The sequence below is a fragment of the Ascaphus truei genome, chromosome 1 (assembly GCF_040206685.1).
Source record: "Ascaphus truei isolate aAscTru1 chromosome 1, aAscTru1.hap1, whole genome shotgun sequence".
Taxonomy (NCBI): domain Eukaryota; kingdom Metazoa; phylum Chordata; class Amphibia; order Anura; family Ascaphidae; genus Ascaphus; species Ascaphus truei.
Window position 1 is genome coordinate 468,655,155 of NC_134483.1, and position 15,909 is coordinate 468,671,063.

The 15,909-nt window shown below is 43.9% G+C and overlaps 1 protein-coding gene across 9 annotated transcripts in view; it reads left to right on the forward strand.

The window, feature by feature from the left end:
* FRYL (FRY like transcription coactivator) overlaps window positions 1-15,909 on the forward strand; it is a 297,074-nt gene that overhangs the window by 211,015 nt on the left and 70,150 nt on the right. For all 9 annotated transcript variants that reach the window (XM_075566772.1, XM_075566765.1, XM_075566781.1 and 6 more), the window contains 9 exons: window positions 772-944; window positions 1,853-2,013; window positions 5,046-5,156; window positions 6,240-6,394; window positions 6,513-6,612; window positions 7,669-7,837; window positions 8,720-8,979; window positions 10,445-10,585; window positions 12,234-12,402. In XM_075566772.1, the coding sequence (XP_075422887.1) occupies window positions 772-944; window positions 1,853-2,013; window positions 5,046-5,156; window positions 6,240-6,394; window positions 6,513-6,612; window positions 7,669-7,837; window positions 8,720-8,979; window positions 10,445-10,585; window positions 12,234-12,402 (1,439 nt within the window). The remainder of the gene's footprint in view (window positions 1-771; window positions 945-1,852; window positions 2,014-5,045; window positions 5,157-6,239; window positions 6,395-6,512; window positions 6,613-7,668; window positions 7,838-8,719; window positions 8,980-10,444; window positions 10,586-12,233; window positions 12,403-15,909) is intronic.

Here is a 15,909-nt window from a genome sequence, read left to right on the forward strand (position 1 = left end):
AGCACAAGCAAAGAATGGCAGTGCACCTTACGCTTTAATTACACTGAATGTAACTATATATGTAACCGTATCCCATATACCTGCAAGTGAGTGCCTGCTGAATTAACTTGAGATCTGAAAATAATATTTAGGTTGAGACTACATAGCTGTTCCTACCATCAGTGCCTGGTGATTGTAGATTATTAATTGTCCATCTTTGTAAATGACTATTGTAGTTTTTATTGTTTGGCTTGTTGTTGAGTTATGTGTTAAAAAAATAAATAGTTTAATGCTGTGTAATTCACCCTTCACCTAATTTTCTGTACCATACACTGCATTTTCCAGCAAAGAGTTGTATATCTCCTCAATTGTGTAATCTTCTACAGTACATCAAGATAAGAGAATAGTAAAATAGGAAGAAATATGTGTGAAAGCAAAAGAAGTAAGCGCAAACCTGAAGACGTGTCCTCGTACCCTTCAGCATTACATTGTCTTAAATAAAAGCAATGACGGCCTTGTTGTTGCATTCAGGCAAACAGTAACTTTAGATGGTCATGGTTTTATTTATTTGAAGGTTAACGTTTACATATAAAATGTCGTTATGCTGGGGCAAGAACGTAACAAAGTTACATCCTATATGAGCATTGATTTAATGGATGCATTTTCTCTCCTTTCTCTGAGAATTGCAACGCTTACAGTTCCCTAATACGTAAGCAGTTTCATGTATGACTAATGGTGTGATTCTCTCCCTCTCTCTCCCCCTCCCTCTCCCTCTCTCCTTTCATTCATAAGTGCGAGTGGTGGTCTTGACAATGAAACGCATTCCCTGAACAGTACCCTGTTGGAGTATGTGGATTTAACCAGGCAGTTGCTGGAAGCAGAGAATGAGAAGGACTCTGACACATTGAAGGATATCCGATGCCATTTTAGTGCCTTAGTGGCAAATATCATTCAAAATGTTCCAGGTATTATCTCACTGGTATTTCTAGTTTCATTCAAGTTCTCTGTGTTCATTACAATATTTGATCCACCGTAACCTGTGCTTGCCAAATTGACAAGGGAAAGTCTGATTTTTCTGTCTTCAAATGCAGTAGCTTGAGTGACTCCTTCTGTTTTAAGAATATATACCAGTGGTGGGCAACTCCAGTCCTCAAGGACCACCAGGTCAGGTGAGGTTTCCAGGATATCCCTGCTTCAGCGTTGAAGACTGTGCCACTGATTGACCCACCTGCAGGGATATCCTGGAAACCTGCCTGTTGGTGGCCCTTGAGGACTGTAGTTGGCCACTCCTGATGTAGATGTTCCCTCTGCTGTTTCAATGTGTCCGCTATGCACCAAACTGGCCGTGTGCTCCTATGATGGAGATCCCCTGGCATTTATTAGAAAAATGCTAAACCTTTCCCCATCCGATTTCACATCCAAAGAAATGAGAGATCTCCCTGATTCCTTCCCATACCTCCCTAAACAGAGCGTTATTATCTCATTCTAATTAATGGTAGTTCAGTACAGGTGACCTCCATAAAAATGTCTTAGCTTCTAAATCCTATTCTCCCAATATCTGCATGTGTGGCTGCTGTGGCTTTTATTGTAAGAAATAAGTAGTGTTTTCCATTACAACAATAAGCATTTGTTTGACCCCGAAATGAGCTAATGAAAAAAGTAATCTAATGAAGCCACCATTGCCTGCCTGGTGTTTCCTGACTGGTCTCGTGGTTTCTGTATGGCAGAGTTTCCATGTGCATGTAAAGTGCTCATTTATTTATTTATTTTTGTCATGCAGTGCGAGATGAATAATACAAGTTGTGTTTGTTTGTGATGTAACGGTAGTTGCATTAAAGAGCCTGGTGTTCACAGTATGTCACGTTGTTTGCAGTGCACCAGAGAAGAAGCATCTTTCCTCAGCAGAGCTTACGTCACAGTCTCTTCATGTTGTTCAGCCATTGGGCCGGGCCGTTCAGCATCATGTTCACTCCTTTGGACAGATACAGTGATAGGAACATGCAGATAAACCGACATCAGTACTGTGCATTAAAGGTACTGTATTAATGGCTTTTAAAAGGGGGATTTAATAGACGACTAGTTTATTTTTACATCTCAGAGCTTAATTATTAGATCTGTTTGTCAGAATTCATACCGTAATTACACTTTTGAAAAAGTTTTAAATCGTTTTTGTAATTCAGTGATGGTAGGCTTCATTATTTTTAAATTTGTCGGGGGGGGGGGGTTCCCCCTCAATTTTTGGAGTCTTCCTCATTCCTCAGTTAAAGATGTATTTGTTTTTTTCTCCCCTCTTATGCCTCCGTCTCATTCACTCCCATATTGCTCTCCGACACTGCAGACTTTGCCAGCAGTTAGGGGTGACGCGCTTGCGACTGAGGACACATCCATTTTTCAGTCAATACAGGTTATAACCATGATAGGCAGCACCGATGCTGCTTGCTGTTCTCCAGCCATGCTAATTATCCGTATTCTTTGGAAAACCTGCCCATCACATGCACTCATTTTCATCTTCATAATGTTAGCAGGAGGTACAGATGTAACCAACGTTATTGCAGCCCATGGCGCGCTGCAGCGGGACATACCCAACGCACTTAGCGGAGAAACAGCCATTGTTGTGAATCTGCCGCGAGCGAGAGGGGGCGGGGCTATCTCGTGATTTCATCCGTGGGAGAGTGCCACGGGTTGCAATAACATTTGCTACATCTGTGTGCTGGAGGATTTCTCGCTACGTGTCGCTTTTGGCACGAATCCCCGGAGCTGCGCTTTGTCTGAAGAAAAGCCTCAGCAGCGACATTTTTACATCCTTAAAGCAGCAATCCTGCTGTTTTTGTTAAAAAATAGGATTGAAGCATGTGGTCTCCGGAGCTGAACGGTGTTAATTTCAGCTCCGGGCCCACAGTTTCCTGAGATACGTACCCCCGTAAAAACAAGGAAAAGCAGGATTCCTGCATTAAATGCCGTGCCGCGGCTGCACCGCGGAGTGGGGCCACACCAAGACTCCGGGAACACACCTTCTTTTTTTTTTTTTTTTTTTCTCTCTCTTTTTTTATATATATAACATGCAAGCCTGTTAACCTCTTCACTGCTGACAGTATTTTTTGAGGTGAAACTTCTTTGCTGGCACCTTCAAAGTGTTGATAGGAAAAATCCCTTGTGTTGTAACAAAATTCCATGACGGATGTGACGTCACTGCTGGCAGAAGAGGCCATCAGTGACGTCGGCCACACATACTGACTGACACACCCACACACACTGACTGGCAGACACACACACACACTGACTGGCAGACACACACACACACTGACTGGCAGACACACACACACACTGACTGGCAGACACACACACACTGACTGGCAGACACACACACACACTGACTGGCAGACACACACACACACACTGACTGGCAGACACACACAAACTGACTGGCAGACACACACACACACTGACTGGCAGACACACACACACACTGACTGGCAGACACACACACACACTGACTGGCAGACACACACACTGACTGGCAGACACACACACACTGACTGGCAGACACACACACACTGACTGGCAGACACACACACACTGACTGGCAGACACACACACACTGACTGGCAGACACACACACACACTGACTGGCAGACACACACACACACTGACTGGCAGACACACACACACACTGACTGGCAGACACACACAAACTGACTGGCAGACACACACACACACTGACTGGCAGACACACACAAACTGACTGGCAGACACACACACACACTGACTGGCAGACACACACACACACTGACTGGCAGACACACACACACACTGACTGGCAGACACACACACACACTGACTGGCAGACACACACACACTGACTGGCAGACACACACACACTGACTGGCAGACACACACACTGACTGGCAGACACACACACACTGACTGGCAGACACACACACACACTGACTGGCAGACACACACACACACTGACTGGCAGACACACACACACACTGACTGGCAGACACACACAAACTGACTGGCAGACACACACACACACTGACTGGCAGACACACACACACACACTGACTGGCAGACACACACACACACTGACTGGCAGACACACACACACACTGACTGGCAGACACACACACTGACTGACTGGCAGACACACACACACTGACTGGCAGACACACACACACTGACTGGCAGACACACACACACTGACTGGCAGACACACACACACTGACTGGCAGACACACACACACTGACTGGCAGACACACACACACACTGACCGGTAGACACACACACACACACTGACCGGCAGACACACACACACACACTGACCGGCAGACACACACACACACTGACCGGCAGACACACACACACACACACTGACCGGCAGACACACACACACACTGACCGGCAGACACACACACACACTGACCGGCAGACACACACACACACACTGACCGGCAGACACACACACACACTGATTGGCAGACACACACACACACACACACACTGACCGGCAGACACACACACACACACTGACTGGCAGACACACACACACACTGACCGACAGACACACACACACACTGACTGGCAGACACAGACACACACACAGACACACACACAGATTCACAGTTACTATAAATATAGAAGTGCAAATAGCTAAAACACGCGTTCTAAGTCAAACTTCTTTGCATTTTGGCACTGAAATTGTGTTTTGAGTTTTAATTAAAAACATCACCATCACAAATACAATTTCTGTGACAAAACAGTGACAAAAGACAAAGTTTCACTTAAAATGCGCGTGCTCGGCACACACACTTTTTTTTGTTTGTTTCATTCATTTTTCTCCAGAATATAAAACTAAAGGATTTGAGAGTAAATAATTATAAGAGAGGAAGTACTGCCAATTTTTATCCAAAAACATTTATTTTCAGATTGCACCTTTCTTTAAAATGTTTCTAATATGCCCGTGGAATTCTAATAGGAGCTCTTAAAATATAGAGATACCCGTAGTCTGTGTGCTGGAGCTCACAAGCATGACATTCATTTTTGTTACATCTTCCTTTTGTAGGCAATGTCTGCTGTACTGTGTTGTGGTCCTGTTGCCGATAATGTCGGTCTTTCATCTGATGGATACTTATATAAATGGCTGGATAACATTCTGGATTCCCAGGACAAAAAGGTACTAATATGGCGGACCAGTTGTTGAAACAGCAGAAAACCATCCCAGAACACATCTGGTTTCTTTTCCATTCAGTGATGCATAAAGGCCTCTTATCAAGTCTGATTAACCATTTCTTATTTCTTAATACTATTTAACATGGTGCATACAACCTGGAAGTCAGCCATCAACTCTTTGATATTTCTTAGTTACATATTGCATACATCCAGTCATCATCCTCCCCCAAAAATATATCCAGAGTCCCCGAAAACCGAAATCCAGGTTTGTGCCGTTATTATTGGGAGTGCGGCACACACACTGGTCTGAACTCCCCTCAATCCACTCTCACCCCTTCAGCTAATTGACATGCTATAAGTGCTTTTAAAATGTAGAAGTCTAAAGGTTCCTCCTTTTGAGAATGAAAGAGATAAGCATGTGAAATGACTCGTGCGAGATGCAGTAGATTTATAGAGAATATAGTCGTTCGGAACATAGGATCTACCTTTTGCGGTTTGTCTTGGTACGTGTTATGATTTTTGTGGCTAACCTGTAACTGAAGAACAACTCTTTTGAACTGAGAAATATGAACGAATAACACTTTGCAGTGTGTAAGCCGCATGGTTAAGTTTAGAGATCAGAAATGGTTACTAATAATGGAAAGAAAGACTGACGTATGAAATTGCTTTATGCATTGTTTTATCTGTGGATTGTGGACTTTGCCAAAGAATTCTGAAGGCTGCAGCTCTGACAGCAAACGGCTGCATCTTACTGTCCCCGTGTAAGGTTGGCGTCATTTATATTCAGGGAGTGAACTCAAATTGGATCAAATGACTGTGAACGTTAAAAATGGCCCCAAACGTTGGTTGTTCAGATCATCATAGCAGTTTGAGTTATTTTCCATGAGAATTGTATCTGTACTTTTTCCTTCGTATGTAATTAAATATGAATTTTAATAAGTCGGTAAACATCGTTTACATCTATTTGATTACATGAAATTCTATAGCAGCCACTGTCACTTCAACACCAGTAGCGGAGTTACTGGGGAACAATGTAAATCTTTGTGTATTGATTTCTAATAACACACATTATTTGTCTGTTTGATAGGTTCATCAGTTGGGATGTGAAGCAGTAATGCTTCTGCTTGAGCTGAACCCAGATCAGAGTAACCTGATGTACTGGGCTGTGGATCGGTGCTACACAGGCTCCAAACGGGTGGCATCTGGCTGCTTCAAAGCTATAGCCAGTGTTTTCCAAAACAGGTATCAACAGTATTACGGTGGCTATATCCCAGTGATGGCTTTGCTGTATTTACAGAACAAATCAATGTTTTTGTTATTGCTATGATGATTTTGTAAAATATCTGTCCTCCCCTCATAGGGATTACCAGTGTGACACAGTGACCCTTCTTAATCTGATCCTGTTCAAGGCAGCTGATTCTGCCAGGGATATCTATGAAGTTGCTATGCAATTACTGCAGGTTCGTAAACATGGTGTATTCTTGTATTGAAAAGTCAGAAGCATTGTTTGACAGTTCAGTGAGCAAGCAAAGCGCTTTAACTCGAGTAATGTCATTTTGAATTGAGCAGCGAAGATTTCCTCTTTAATATACTAAATTAAGAATGGCTTGTTGATGTGGTTGTATATGGAGTTTTGACACTAGTCAACTCTTGAAAGCTCATGTACAAACTCCTAGAAGAAAAGCTGGGTGAGGTCTCAAAAGCGGCTTTACAAAAAAAGAAAGGTGGTTTAACTGGTTTCTATTTAAAACAGGCTGCGTTCATTTTCTGAGTCACCCGCTGTATAAATAATGTAAAAAAAGTGTTTAGCTTTTTGTATAATTTGCTAAATTTGAAATAAGTCTGGTACTGACAGTGGCTACCCTAAATTACATTTTGAAGGACTTTCTATCTTAGTAGCAAGGGAACATATGGTAATAAATATGCCCTGGTTAGTCCTTAAAGATATTACTGCACTAAATATTATTAATCTGGCAATCATTCTCAGTAGGTGATTTGACAGGACTGGGTGGGTAGAGCATGCACTCTGTCAGGGATGCGCAAACTGGGGAGGGGGTGAGATTCTCAGGGGGGGTGGGCGCAGGCAGGGGGGCGTAGGCTAAATTCTTCCCCAAAGAATTGAAATTAAATGCTGGGGGATCGCGTGCAGGGGATCGCGCGCAGGACCAATGTAAGTTCCCTGATCTCCCGGAGGCTTCTGGTGACAAGGTAAGGGAGTGGGGGAGAGCAGGCAGGGGGGCGTAGGCTAAAAAGTTTGCACACCCCTGCTCTAGACTACTCACGATACTTTAACGAGTTCCGTTGGTGCTCCAAATGCTTTCCGGGAAGCTTCTAGTGTGGGGTCCCAAGTATAAGATCAGGAAAACGAAGAAGGCACGATTTTGCAAAAAGGTTGTTTATTTTAGTAGTTACTTTCATCCATGTAACTATGCTAAAATAAATCTTCAACCTTAAGCCGACTGCCCCGCTGCCTTCTGCATCTTATTGGGATATCTCTTCCCATTGCATCCTGGCAGATCCTGGAACCGAAGATGTTTCGATATGCTCACAAATTGGAGGTACACAGAACTGATGGTATACTGAGCCATCCGTCCCCGCTGCCACACTTGTACTCTGTGTCCTACTATCAGCTTTCTGAAGAACTGGCAAGGACTTACCCAGAGCTAACCCTGGCTATTTTCTCAGGTACTATATAACTTTGCTTTTTATGTACGTTCTTAGTTTTTTTGCTATTCGTATGAACTATATTGAATTATTTAGCATTTTGTAATCATTCCTTCAGTGCTGCCAAGGCTGCAATGCACTTTCCTTCCAACACTGGCCGGGTTTAAGGTTGGAATCGTGATCATTTGGTTGTAATTTTGTGCTCATCTAGGCCATATGCAGTGCGCATGTTCACAATGTCTGATGCTGTACAAAACATATTAGTTACATTAACATTTATTGGTACGGATTGCAGAGATATCTCTGCTCGAAAGAGATTACAATCTAAAAGGCAAAAAAGGTTGAGGCCCTGTGCTTGCTCAGCATAAACCTTGATGGTTTGCTCAGCATTGGTAATATCTGTGCTATGCTGGAGGTCAGAGGGCGAGATTTAAGGATATCCAGATATTAGATGAGCTTCCTTAAAATATGTTTTTTAGGGAACCTGTAAGTGTGTGGAGAGTGGAGCAATGTAAGGTGTTGCATTTTAGGGATTTACAAAGTGGGGGGCAACCTAGGGAAAGACTTGGAAGCAGTAGATGAGGGGTTATGGGGTTTGGGTAGAGTACGAGTTAATGGATGGAGGGGATGATCATATTTACAGTATATTAATGGAAATCTGAAACTGCAGTTTTATTACCGTGTCAATGCTCCATAGCAAGTGATCCAGTATAGGAGCATACAATAAAGCCCATGGAGTCTTTACCTTATGCCCGACTTTTGTTCACTAATGCAAAGGGGAATAAAAACTTTGTGGTATATGAATGAGCAGCAGACATTCTGCATTTTGTATACCGTTCTTTGTTCGTTTTCATGTCTTCCCCTTATTCACACTGTTCCTGTATTACAATTTACCTTTGAAAGAGATCAGCCAGCGAATACAAACAGCGCACCCTGCTGGGCGACAGGTGATGTTGCACTATTTACTACCTTGGATGAACAACATAGAGTTGGTAGATTTGAAACCTTTGCCTACAGCTCGGAGACATGAGGATGAAGAGGAGGAAGCATTGAAAGACCGGGAAATGATGGTTAATAGCAGGCGTTGGTTGAGAGGAGAAGGCTGGGGATCGCCTCAAGCAACTGCTATGGTCTTAAACAATTTGATGTACATGACGGCTAAGGTTAGACCAACATTGTTTTTACAGTATGTTTGTAAAGTTTAAGCATTAGAATTGTTATAGCGAGTACGTTTTTAATCTTATCTATAGTGTAGGAGTGGCCAACTCCAGTCCTCAAGGGCCACCAATAGGTCAGGTTTTCAGGATATCCCTGCTTCAGTACAGGTGACTCAATCAATGACTGAGCCACCTGTGCTGAATTAGGGATATCCTTCAAACCTGACCTGTTGGTGGCCCTTGAGGACTGGCGTTGGCTACCCCTCTAGTAGTGGGCACAAGGTGTGAGTCTTGGTTATGGTGCCCAAAAATTAACTCAACTTAAACCTTAATGAAGTAGCAAATTAAAAGGAAAATCACACTGCAGAGTGAGTAAACATAACACTACAGTGAGTGCTACAAGAGCTCGGTGTGAAGTGTAAGTCAGTATATCCTTGTTCTCTGTTCTAGTAAGTTAGAGCCCTGGTTTGTATCAGGATAGATATTTGTGAGCGGTAATGCTGGGGTCACGTCTGGGCCACTGGCAACCGTAGTGAGAATCTAATAACCTACGGCAGCATGGTATAACGGGGGTGCCAGGGATAGTAGACTCATTGGTTCAGTAAAACACCCGGAGGGACAGCCGATATTACTTTGATCTGTAAAGATAAGTGGCTTTGTGTGATTGCATACTGGCAATCACCCGATCTCAAGTAAGCCACTTGTCTTTAAAGATCAACGTAATATATAATATATACAAACCAGGGCTATAACTTACTAGAACGGAGAACAAGGATACTGACTTACACTTCAAACCACACCTAGCTCTTGTAGCACTCACTGTAGTGTTCTATTTACTCACTCTGCAGTGTGTTTTTCCTTTTAATTTGCTACTTTACTAAGGTTTAAGTTGAGTTCATTTTTGGACACCATTACCAAGACTCATTTAGCAGCAGCGCTGCTGTACTGCAAGTTTTCACACATACAATTTTTTTGTGTGTGGAACTTGCGTTGAAGGCGTGGCCACGCCCCCGCCGGCTGTTCAGCCAATGGGGGCGAACCAGCCATGTGAGGTCATGGCCACGCCCCCGCAAATCCCCCACCACGCCCCCTCCCGTTGCAAACTCTCCCAGGACCGCGATCTGCGGGGAAGCGCGAGTATCCCCCGAGTCTCACCATCCGCCACGAGTATCACCATGCACACGAGTATCCGTGTGTATTTACTCGGACGTTTGTGAGTGCCTTGACTTTACTACTTAAACACAGTATATTGCAATAAAGCAGTGTGACGATTTTGCAAATCACCTCTTTTCTTCTGTAATCAAGCGCCCATCTGAAGGTGCTGAGCATATTTATTTAGAAGTAACCAAAAAGGTTATTCACATTTAGTTTTACTTTTTTTCCCCCCATGTCTGTGAATTCTCTCTGCTGACAATATGCATGTAAATGTGTCTCAACCAATACTGTTCAAACCTTGAATGATGTTTTTCAGTACGGTGATGAGGTAGCATGGTCTGAAATTGAAAACGTGTGGACTACACTTGCTGACGGCTGGCCGAAGAATTTGAAAATAATTTTGCACTTTATAATCAGCATTTGCGGTGTAAACAGTGAGCCCAGCCTGTTGCCCTATGTAAGTAGTTACTGCTGGTATTAGTGTATTGCAATTCAGTATTTATAATAACTCCAAATGTAGTAATAATAAGCAAAATGAAGGGTTACTGCACTCCGTATAATAACACTAATATATATTCATGCACACGCTGATGAGCCACAAATTAAGGACGAGCACAACCAGATAATGTCCCTGTAAAATATAACAGTCAGATGTGTAAAATGAGGCCACTCACCAATAATGAGTATCAAAATCAAACTCACGTTCTCGTACTGGGATAACCTCTGCTTAAGAAAAATGCCATACAAATATAAACCTGAGGAAATCCTATTTAATTAGTAATCTAAATAACCCACTCCCCAATTGGAAGGTGTCCCTTGACCGACGCCATTTCCGCATGTCATGAAAGCAATGCTTACCGCATGCATCAACAAAAGTGCATGCCCTGTGTATCGAGCATTACATGTGTCTGGGCTTTGATGTATAAAATAGGCTTGGCGTTTACTTGGTGCCGTTCATGTTTGTGAAAGATTTGGGATGTGGATACAGGAAAGGCAGTAATACCTGAATGAAAGTTTGCATCTTTTATCCATCCTTTTTCATTTGTGTTGAGTAAACCCTGGCTGGTCTTAGATCAGCGGTGAGCAAAGTGGGGGACACAGGATTTTTTTGGGCGGGCGCGTGCAGATGCCCCGCGCTTTTCCCCGAGGCATTAAAATTAAATGCCGGGTGATCGCGTGAGGCCTCTGCAACAAACTTACTGGGGTTCAGACGCGTTGGTATGACGTGTCATTTGACGCCGCAGAGTGATGTCACACGGCGTCTCCATGGTAACGGGGTCACATGATCCTGCGCCGTGCGAGGTGGGGGGGGGGGCGCGAAAGCGAAAGGGAGCAGGCAGGGGGCGCAGCTCGAAAAGTTTGCGCTCCCCTGTCTGATGGTGGTGACCTGCACCTCTCAGCCGTGATTATACAAATAAATGCGCGCGACACCGTGCGCCTGAAAACTAAATGTAAAAAAACCAATAGGAGCGCACATACCTGTTGCGGCTTGCACGGCGCGTAGAGCTGCAGGGCGGCAGTCTCCTGGAGCGATTTAAGAATTTGTTTTGTGGTGGCGACGGCCGCATCATGTGAGCGGTTCCAGTCAATGGGGGCGAACCGCTCACGGCCACGCCTACCCACAACGCCTTCCTACCGCCTCTCCGGAAGCCCTGGTGTAATTAACATGCTGCTGGGAGGCAGCGTGAGGATGACATCACCGGATCACGCTGCCACTCAGCCGCATCTGGTATAATTATGGCCTTACAGGTGTAGAAAACAATTGCAGCTCCCTTACAGGTGACAGTAATGAAAGTCAACATCAAGACGCAAATAGCAGCCTCAAAGTCCCCCCTCCGCTCCTGTACATGAGTTTTCAAGGCATCTTTTTCTGATACTTTATCATTATTGTTTACTTAGAAAGCGCCAACATATTCTGCAGAGCAATACAATGGGGGGAAACCGAATGATATAAATTATATACACAGAGTGACATACAAAATAAGAACAAACGAGCACAAATAGATACAAGAAGTAATAAGGGCCCTGCTAGTGAGCGCTTGCAGAAAGACACATTCGGATCTGTGTGCTAGTAGTTATACTTTTATTACTTTTATTTTATTCAGGTCAAGAAGGTCATTGTTTATCTCGGCAGAGATAAGACCATGCAGTTACTTGAAGAACTAGTGAGTGAACTGCAGCTTACAGACCCAGTGAGCTCTGGAGTGACTCACATGGACAATCCACCATATTACCGCATCACTTCCAGCTACAAAATACCCTCTGTCACCTCAGGTAAGAGTCACAAAAAGCAACAATATACAATCTACTAGTGATGTCAGTCTCCATGAGGGGTTGTAGTGTGCAGGGAACTTGGTGAAGAGTTCCAAAGAATATAGCTGGTACTCCAGCTCCACTGGTTACAGTATGGATAGCAAGCTGGTGTCTGATTAAGCTCCAGTTGGGGGCACTTTTTCTCTATTTTACGCAGTAATCTAGGAAAAAAGGGAACAAAAAGTAGCTGAAATGCCTTAACCCAAACTCCTTACACGCCCAAAGAAAATCATTGTGATGGACATCGGAGCTCACACAGCGTCTCCTGTGATTGATTGTCTGTGGGCTGAAGACAAACACTCAAAACAATCTGCAAACTGCATTTTCCCTAAAGTCTGCATAAAACGTATTTAGCAACTATATTTGTGCATTTCCTTATAACCCACAGAGTATAACACAAAGTGCAACATTTGTCTTCTAAGGTTATATAATATCTGGTAATCTTGTGCATGACTGTGTGTACGCATCTATTCACAGATACATATTTGTCTTTGTACAAACTACTGTGCACGCTTTATTGTTTATTTTTCTTAGCAACACATTAAGGTCTAATTACTTTTCTGTTCTTTCATCAGCACGAAAGAACAGAAAAGTAATCAGACTTATTACTAGCCTCTGATTTACTTAGAATTCTGCTTCTAAAGGGGATATTCACTAACCTTCGATACAGGCGTTGTACTGCAATCTCGCATCAGTTGCCATGGACTTCAATGTCAGCTGCACGTGTACGATATTCCACATAGGAGGTAGTGAATCCCGGCACAAGAAAGGTCATTTTCTGTGTTACTATAGTAACGCTTTTACCGAGGCATTCTGTGTTACTATAGTAGCGCCGTCACCGAGGCATTCTGTGTTACTATAGTAACGCCGTCACCGAGGCATTCTGTGTTACTATAGTAACGCCGTCACCGAGGCATTCTGTGTTACTATAGTAATGCCGTCACCGAGGCATTCTGTGTGTTACTATAGTAACGCCATCACCGAGGCATTCTGTGTTGCTATAGTAACGCCGTCACCGAAGCATTCTGTGTTACTATAGCGCCGTCACCGAGGCATTCTGTGTTACTATAGTAATGCCGTCACCGAGGCATTCTGTGTGTTACTATAGTAACGCCGTCACCGAGGCATTCTGTGTTACTATAGTAACGCCGTCACCGAGGCATTCTGTGTGTTACTATAGTAACGCTGTCACCGAGGCATTCTGTGTGTTACTATAGTAATGCCGTCACCGAGGCATTCTGTGTGTTACTATAGTAACGCCGTCACCGAGGCATTCTGTGTAACTATAGTAATACCGTCACCGAGGCATTCTGTGTGTTACTATAGTAACGCCGTCACCGAGGCATTCTGTGTGTTACTATAGTAAAGCCGACACCGAGGCATTCTGTGTGTTACTATAGTAATGCCGTCACCGAGGCATTCTGTGTGTTACTATAATAACGCTGTCACCGAGGCATTCTGTGTGTTACTATAGTAAATCCGTTACCGAGGCATTCTGTGTTACTATAGCGCCGTCACCGAAGCATTCTGTGTTACTATAGTAACGCCGTCACCGAGGCATTCTGTGTTACAATAGTAACGCCGTCACCGAGGCATTCTGTGTGTTACTATAGTAACTCCGTCACTGAGGCATTCTGTGTTACTATAGTAACGCCGTCACCGAGGCATTCTGTGTGTTACTATAGTAACGCCGTCACCGAGGCATTCTGTTTTACTATAGTAATGCCGTCACCGAGGCATTCTGTGTTACTATAGTAACGCCGTCACCGAGGCATTCTGTTTTACTATAGTAATGCCGTCACCGAGGCATTCTGTGTTACTATAGTAACGCCGTCACCGAGGCATTCTGTGTTACTATAGTAACGCCGTCACAGAGGCATTCTGTGTGTTACTATAGTAACGCCGTCACTGAGGCATTCTGTGTTACTATAGTAACGCCGTCACCGAGGCATTCTGTGTGTTACTATAGTAACGCCGTCACTGAGGCATTCTGTGTAACTATAGTAAAGCCGACACCGAGGCATTCTGTGTGTTACTATAGTAACACCGTCACTGAGGCATTCTGTGTAACTATAGTAAAGCTGACACCGAGGCATTCTGTGTGTTACTATAGTAACGCCGTCACCGAGGCATTCTGTGTGACTATAGTAATGCCGTCACCGAGGCATTCTGTGTAACTATAGTAACGCCGTCACTGAGGCATTCTGTGTGTTACTATTGTAATGCCGTCATTCTGAGTGTTACTATAGTAACGCTGTCACCGAGGCATTCTGTGTGTTACTATAGTAATGCCGTCACCGAGGCATTCTGTGTTACTATAGTAACGCCGTCACCGAGGCATTCTGTGTGCTACTATAGTAATGCCGTCACCGAGGCATTCTGTGTTACTATAGTAACGCCGTCACTGAGGCATTCTGTGTGTTACTATAGTAATGCCGTCATTCTGAGTGTTACTATAGTAACGCTGTCACCGAGGCATTCTGTGTGTTACTATAGTAACGCTGTCACCGAGGCATTCTGTGTGTTACTATAGTAATGCCGTCACCGAGGCATTCTGTGTTACTATAGTAACGCCGTCACCGAGGCATTCTGTGTGTTACTATAGTAATGCCGTCACCGAGGCATTCTGTGTGTTACTATAGTAATGCCGTCATTCTGAGTGTTACTATAGTAACGCTGTCACCCAGGCATTCTGTGTGTTACTATAGTAACGCTGTCACCGAGGCATTCTGTGTGTTACTATAGTAATGCCGTCACGAGGCATTCTGTGTTACTATAGTAACGCCGTCACCGAGGCATTCTGTGTGTTACTATAGTAATGCCGTCACCGAGGCATTCTGTGTGTTACTATAGTAACGCCGTCACTGAGGCATTCTGTGTAACTATAGTAAAGCTGACACCGAAGCATTCTGTGTTACTATAGTAACGCCGTCACCGAGGCATTCTGTGTGTTACTATAGTAACGCCGTCTACTATAGTAATGCCGTCACCGAGGCATTCTGTGTGTTACTATAGTAACGCCGTCACTGAGGCATTCTGTGTAACTATAGTAAAGCTGACACCGAGGCATTCTGAGTGTTACTATAGTAATGCCGTCACCGAGGCATTCTGTGTGTTACTATAGTAACGCCGTCTACTATAGTAATGCCGTCACCGAGGCATTCTGTGTGTTACTATAGTAACGCCGTCACCGAGGCATTCTGTGTGTTACTATAGTAACGCCGTCACTGAGGCATTCTGTGTGTTACTATAGTAAAGCCGACACCGAGGCATTCTGTGTGTTACTATAGTAGCGCCGTCACCGAGGCATTCTGTGTGTTACTATAGTAATGCCGTCATTCTGAGTGTTACTATAGTAACGCTGTCACCGAGGCATTCTGTGTGTTACTATAGTAATGCCGTCACCGAGGCATTCTGTGTTACTATAGTAACGCCGTCACCGAGGCATTCTGTGTGTTACTATAGTAA